Source organism: Nicotiana attenuata, unplaced genomic scaffold (genome assembly GCF_001879085.1).
Source record: "Nicotiana attenuata strain UT unplaced genomic scaffold, NIATTr2, whole genome shotgun sequence".
NCBI lineage: Eukaryota > Viridiplantae > Streptophyta > Magnoliopsida > Solanales > Solanaceae > Nicotiana > Nicotiana attenuata.
This window is the reverse complement of record NW_017673427.1, coordinates 113,130-120,098: the sequence shown is the minus strand read 5'-3', so window position 1 is coordinate 120,098 and position 6,969 is coordinate 113,130. Positions and strand designations below refer to the sequence as shown.

At 36.9% G+C, this 6,969-nt stretch overlaps 1 protein-coding gene across 1 annotated transcript in view; it reads right to left on the bottom strand.

Annotated features, from left to right (window-relative positions):
* Positions 1-6,591, bottom strand: part of LOC109216363 (novel plant SNARE 11) — an 8,086-nt gene extending 1,495 nt beyond the window's left edge. The window contains exons 1-9 of the mRNA XM_019380512.1: positions 6,142-6,591; positions 5,958-6,050; positions 3,977-4,070; positions 3,842-3,879; positions 2,855-2,943; positions 1,414-1,493; positions 391-447; positions 189-281; positions 30-104 (exon numbers count right to left, since the gene is read on the bottom strand). Of these exons, the coding sequence (XP_019236057.1) occupies positions 30-104; positions 189-281; positions 391-447; positions 1,414-1,493; positions 2,855-2,943; positions 3,842-3,879; positions 3,977-4,070; positions 5,958-6,050; positions 6,142-6,218 (696 nt within the window). The 5' untranslated portion in view covers positions 6,219-6,591. The remainder of the gene's footprint in view (positions 1-29; positions 105-188; positions 282-390; positions 448-1,413; positions 1,494-2,854; positions 2,944-3,841; positions 3,880-3,976; positions 4,071-5,957; positions 6,051-6,141) is intronic.
* Positions 6,592-6,969: the final 378 nt, after the last annotated feature.

Sequence of the window (6,969 nt, the reverse complement as noted above, 5' to 3'; positions counted from 1 at the left end):
GGGGGGGGGGGGGGGGGAAGGCATCTGACCTTCACAATAATGATTGCTATGACCCCAACCACAATCAGAAAGAGCAAGCCCATAATACAACGATCAGTTGCAACCTAAAGAAGAATTTTATTTAGAGTCACAAGATGACGTAAAAAGAAAAGGTAATGAAAGGGGGATTGTACAATTTAGAAATTGACCTGCCTACCGAGTTCCTTGACCAACTGCGTAGCCTTCTTGATCGAAAAATGGATCGAGTCTAGCTCATTGACTATCCGGCTCATTTGTTCAGTCTAGGCAAGCAGCACATATAAGACAAAGGATGAAGCAAGGGCCACAAGAAAACAATATAAGAACACGGTCTTGCATCTGAAACATGTCCATTTTGTAAAATAAGCATACCTGTGCCTTCAGTGCTGCAGCAGTCTCTGTTCCAACATTTACAGTTTCATGAACCACCTGTGGAAAAAAAAAAGAGCATGTAATCTACATAACAGGGAAGCAAAGAGTCCAAAAAACTAGTTCACAGGACTCACTCCTCAAATGGCATCATATTCCCTGCTTTACTAGCTCCTAGTACCAATGAGCAATGTGCAGGAAAAGAGATGTCTCTGTTTAATCTACTGGCTAAGATACCATAAGTCATTACTCATTTCAGTGGTTTCACATCCTCATGATGAGTTTGATGACATATTAGGGCTTTGTCTCGGAATCGTTTAGAAGTGGAGCAAATGAAATATTGTATTGTTCTTACCTACATTTTTTAAAGGAAAAGAAGAAAAACTATTTTTGTTTGAACCAGATTTCATTTAATCCTTCTCTAGCTATAATTATACCTAATCAAATATTATAGTCAACCTTGGCTTGGGAATCTAGTAGTCCAAAACACTCACAGAAAAAGCAGATGATAGCATTTCATATGGTATGATGTTGCAACCAGTAAAAGCTTATGTTAGTCAGGAAACAGCACGAAGAGCAACTCAAAGATGAGAAACATTTTGCTTCTTTGCATTTTATTTCCATCTTTCAGTTTTGGAGATTGTTTTTTGTTTTGAGATATTTAATTTTATGGAAGTCCTCTGATCAGGATTTAGTGGGAGCTAGCTTGTTTTGAAGTTGGTAAAGTGCAAATCCCTATATTTTGGGATCAAAGTTGTCAAAATTAGGACAGTCTAAGATTCATTTCACTCCAAATGGGGAGCTCATTGTCGAACCTAACTGGATTTGGTTTGATACCGAAAAGAGGGCATCACTAAGCTTTTAAGATGAGAAACATTAAGGACCACAATAGAGTGTCATTCCTTTATCATATAATTTGTTAGTCAGGAAACAGCACGAAGAGCAACTCAAATCATCATTAACTAACTGGCGAATTTTGAGATTCAATTTGGCAATACAAAAAACATTCATTCATGAAATACCAACCTTTTTTGACCTCTCAATGACCTGATCTGTCTCATCCATCATCCTATTTCCTTGATCCATCAGTTGTTGATTGCTCATATCTGCAATGTTACATCAGCCATCAGAAAGCTATAGGGACAATTGCTTTTAAAATATTAAAAACCCTATAGGCAAGGAGTAAAAATCAATGAGGTCAAAGTTCCTTCGCAAGTTGCCAAAACAGCCATGTCTTGCAAAAGTCAATGACAATATGCAGCAAAAGAGATTCATTCATTTGAGAGGGACAAATGAAATCTCGTTAAATAGGATGATTAGCTTGAATTACTTGTGTCAAAAGATTCAAGAGAATCGAATCAGAACTTACTCCATTCTATATATACATATAAATATACAAATACATACATACATACACACACACATGCACACACACATAATATATGTGTGTGTGCGCGCGCGTGTGTGTGTGCACGCACAAAGATAATTCATTATTATGTCAGATTGAATCATGATGACCTACACAAAGCAACCTAGTCTCTACTTTCAGATTCAGCTTACACAGTTCTATATATATATGTGTGTGTGTGTGCGCGCATGCGCGCGCACGCACGCAAGCGCATAAAGATAATTCATTAATATGTCAGATTGAATCATGATGACCTACACAAGGCAACCTAATCACTACTTACAGATTCAGCTTAAACAGTTACCGGACATCTGAACCAGACAAAAAACTGTCACTCTGGATCACACCCCTCCTGACCATATTTTTTGGTCCATTAGCTTTGGCATTTAATTGCGCTTCCAAGACAAATATCACACATATAGAGGAGGCCTCTTCCAATAAATTACAGTCTTCCGATCAAGACTGCAATTTGACTTGTCACAATTCATAAAGTGAAAGGTTAAAGTGTACATTGGTTTAATGTTGATGAAGATGAGGCATCAATAACTTTCATTTTGTATTCTCGAAGGTGACAAGGGTTGCCTAGTGTAACCTCAATTCTGATACCAACCATAAGCACCTATAATGAACATGGAAAATTTTCCTTTCTAATAGCCATAGATACAGTTATGAGACATTTTCAACTAGTAATTGTGGAAAGACGCCTATTATAATTTAGAATTATGCAAGGTAGCCTTCAAAATTGTGTATCAATATCAACCAGATCCTATCAGCAAGAAGCAGTATTCTTGCAACGGCAGCTTCAACTGCCCCACTCACCCAACAAAGAACAAAAGAGATACCTTGAAACCAGCTCTTCAGCTGAGAAACAAGTGAGAACAATAAAAATAAGACAGAACTACTAATCACCAGATGAGAGCCAAGAAGAAATACAGCATACTTCAGTCTAAAAGAAAGCATAATTTATGTCAAACTCAAATTGCAGCATAAAAGGCCAGAACGCTAAGATAAATGAAGGATGTATAAAATTAGAAGTACAAAAGTGAAAGATATGCTTACTTGAAGCTAGCAAGCCATTTTCTTCTGCAAACCCTTCACCAGGACCCTCAAAAAGATCTACTCGCTTGTTCTCAATATTGCTTGCGTATCTAGAGAACCACAGACACAAAATGGAAGTCTATGATTCAGAAACCAAAGAGAAATAACATATACAATAAAACCAAAAAGTTGGGGGTTTCTTGTTCATCCTATACAAACATAAGTTCTAGTTTACTTCATAAGAAACGTAAGTGCTACTTCTGCATGTTCACCAATGGGAAAACAGTGTCCTAATCTTTAACCATCCTTGAGTGAAGACTAACTATTAACATGTATAATCCAAGTCAATGCATGTTTATTGTTGATTTCCTGAACTAGTGTCACATATCTAAGGAGTATATTGAATTTGATTAACTCATAAATAAGCTGGATACCTTGTACTATGTCCGAGTCAAGAACCTCATGCAAATGTACAAGTGACTTACTATGTTTTTATCAGTTGTTAAATTTAATGATTCTAACTCTGCTGCTATTCCTAGGTTCATTTGTGGGCCTCAAGTCTCGAGGGTAGAAAATTCTTTTTTTCCTATTTGTAATCTTGCAGGCACATTCATGGAAATACTGTTTGAAGTGTTGCAGCCACTTTCTTTCACCAGCATTACAGTCAAACTTCAATCGAGGCATCCCGGATTTAAGGAACTATAAATATACAATAGAACTTTTTGGGAAAGTGGAAAGGATCATTCAATTTCAACAAGACAACGCTAACAATATAAAATCCCAATGCAACATTGATGGTGGGTAAGAAAAGACTCGTATAATTGTAAAGGTGCTAACAAACTCACTCTGGAACAATACAAGTATAATCGCTCTGTGCAAAGATATTTGAAGAAAGCATATATTTTGGCGATGAATCTTAAGTTAAGGAAAAGCAAAGCAGTTCAAGAATCAGCAGACTATTAAAATGAAGTTTTAGATAATGAGTAAAGCTACCCAAAAAGCACTTACTGCTTTTTCAGAGCAACATAAGAGTTCAACTCTTTGATCTGCAAAGGAAGATAGAAAAGACAACATCAGTTCAGAAAAAACAGATCCATTCGTTGTGGCATAAATATTATAGAAAAGCTTTCCAATGAACCAGACCATTGATTGCTTTTTCTCATTCAGCATCTTGGTTGTGTCAGCATCATTTTTATATTCCAAATCCTTTACTTCTCTGTCAAATTCCTTGATAAGCCTGTCAAAGTAATTAGTTTATGATTGCACGAAATTAATTGTCTGTCAGTGCATGGTTGCATATCAATATAGTTTGGTTACCAGAATTTCATGGGAAAAAAAGGGAGAAAGCAACTAAGAATTCTCCAAGTCAACCTTGCATGCTTCTCAGAATCCCAAATTGACTACAAGGACTCCAGTTGGCAATTACACACTAGAAATACTTTTAACGCTTTGCCGTTTCATTTGGATCAAAACTTTTTGAGAAAAAAACAAGACAATGTAAAGTAAATCAATTCCAATATTTTATTTTTACAGGAAATAAAATCCAACAATTTTATGGTTCTTCATCCTGTTTAGATGTCTCGAGAACATAACACTAACCATGCAAACAGGAACAAGCAATACAGTTTGGCATGTACATCTTAAAATACTAAGCTGTTAAGCAGGAATTTTATGCTATCTTATAAAAAAAGGAGTTTATGCCAAAATACTATGTTTATTTCCTCTAAGACTGACAAAGTAATCGTAGTGATTTGGTACCTCATTGAATGATCAACACAGTTCGTCAACATGAAACAGCTTTATATTGATCTCACTAATCAGAGTTCTGAAAAGGGCTTATAAGAATTTGCAAAAACTAAGATGCAAAAGTCAGTTCTTTTCCATCTTTATCCAAGAGATTTACAAGGAGATGTTCCTACATCAGCTAAAACCTCGTGGCTCTTCAGTTAGTGGCTTATGGTATTAAATTACACTATTTTTCCATTTACTGGAATGTGACAATTTCTGACAGGTAAATGTAGTTTCTTTTAAATTCAAAATATGTAACATTTAAGCAGCCTCTCTGCCTCCACAAGGTAGGGGTAAGGTCTGTGTATACTCTATCCTCCCCAAACCCCACTATGGGATTTCACCGGGTATAGTCTTGTATCGTTTGAACACAATTTGAACTGTAATAAACTCCAGCCTCTTGAGCTTCGCATCCTACATGAGCTTACAGTACCAATCCAAAGCCAGCTCTGACAAAAGGACGGGTTGCGGAGGTTGACTGGCAGAGTAAAACTAGTCAATTTATGCAAATCCTTATAATATTGAAGTGGAATGGATATGGAGGACCCGTACAGCCACCCAACTACTTCAGAATGGAGAGGTACTAGTAGTAGTTATTATTTTTTTTTAATTACAGTGGTTGCCCGGACCAGCTTGCTTGCCTCTTGACTATTTTACTATGTACCTGCCACCTCCCACCCCATGTTGCGCGGACTCTCCAAAATGCTGCCGCACCCGTGTCGGATCCTCCAAAAATACACTACTTTTGGAGGATCCGACACGCACCCAGTAATATTTTCGGAGAGTCCGAGCAACATAGCTCCCACCAGCAGAGGTACCGGGGAACTCCCACCAAGGCTAAGGCTTAGTAGTTGTGATTATTATTATCATTGGGAAGTAAGCACCTTTTATTGACAGTTTCTCTGTCTGAAATCCTATTCATGGAAGCGAAAAGATCAAAATTTTCTTCACCATTCCGAAATAAAGTTCACCCATTCCTATACTCTTTTTTCCTTTTTTTGATAACGGTGGTATCTGGGCTAGCTTGTGCACACTCCACTATTCCACCGGATACGTGCAACCTTTTAGCAACACATGTGTCGGGTAACTCTACTTATCATGGCTTAGGCACATGGGAAGGGATCACATATATTTTTGACTACGCGGGAATTTGAATCTAAGACATCATGGTTCTCCTCCCACTTCATTGACCAGTCACACCCTTAGGTGCAAAACTATCAAATATTTCTTCTATATCCAAAATAAAAGCTCATCATTTCCTAATATACTTATAGTAAATGCAAATGCAGATTGTTAAACAAATTGATAAATCGCCAAGAGGATCTGCAATGAGTACCTCTTACATTCCTTCATCTTTCCTGTTAGCTCCTCCAACTGCCTGCTCTGCCTATTCGAATCCTTAATCTTCTCCAATTTCTGAAATCCATTTCTACAACAACAAAATGAAAAACATCATTCACCTCACACTTATACATTACATTTTTACTTAAATTGGATAAGCAGAAAAGAACATTGCTTACGAAAGAGCTCGGAAAATATCCGAAATCTGTCCCTCGATTTCCCCGAGCTCCTCGCTAGCACCAGTCAACGAAGCCATTCCTCAAAATTGGTAACAATATACCAATAAACACAAACAATGTCGATTCTCAAAACAAATCAAAACATTGCGAAAACTATCAAACTCCTCGAAAATTCAACGATCAGACAGGAAATTTCACGAATTTGTAATTTTTCGTAATTCCAAATTCGATTTATTGCACAATGCGGATCGAAATCGGAATGAAAAAATAGGAAAATTAGCGGATCTAACTGTGGATCTGATGAAAGTTGAGGTGTAGGGTTTGAAAATTTTGGATTTTGATTATTACAGAGAAGAGATGAGCTGGTCTCGTGATTTTGCAGGCATTTTCAATATTTTATATTTTTCGGCTGAATATTTTGAGGATTTTAAATGCTTGAGCGTTTTGGAGGGGTTTTTGAAGAAGGTTTAAAAAAGGAAACAAAGGAAAATGGAAAAGGGAATTATTAATTAGTGAAAGATTATTAATTAGTGTAATTAATTAATAGTAATTGTAAATATTAACCGATATTTGGCAGTTCGAATTGGGTTGTAATGGAAATGATTGGTGGGGTCCACCTATGCGTTTACTTTGTTTCAAATATTCAGGTGGTCGTGTTTAGACGTTTATGGTCCGAGACATCCCGTTATGGACATGGCACATGGCCCATTGTGAATAGTGACCATTTCTTGACGTAGCGTTTAGGGTGGGAGTTATGTTTCTATTTTTGCAAATGACTAGAATTTCTTCACGGCGGAGTTAAGAGTACATGAAATTATTACAATACAA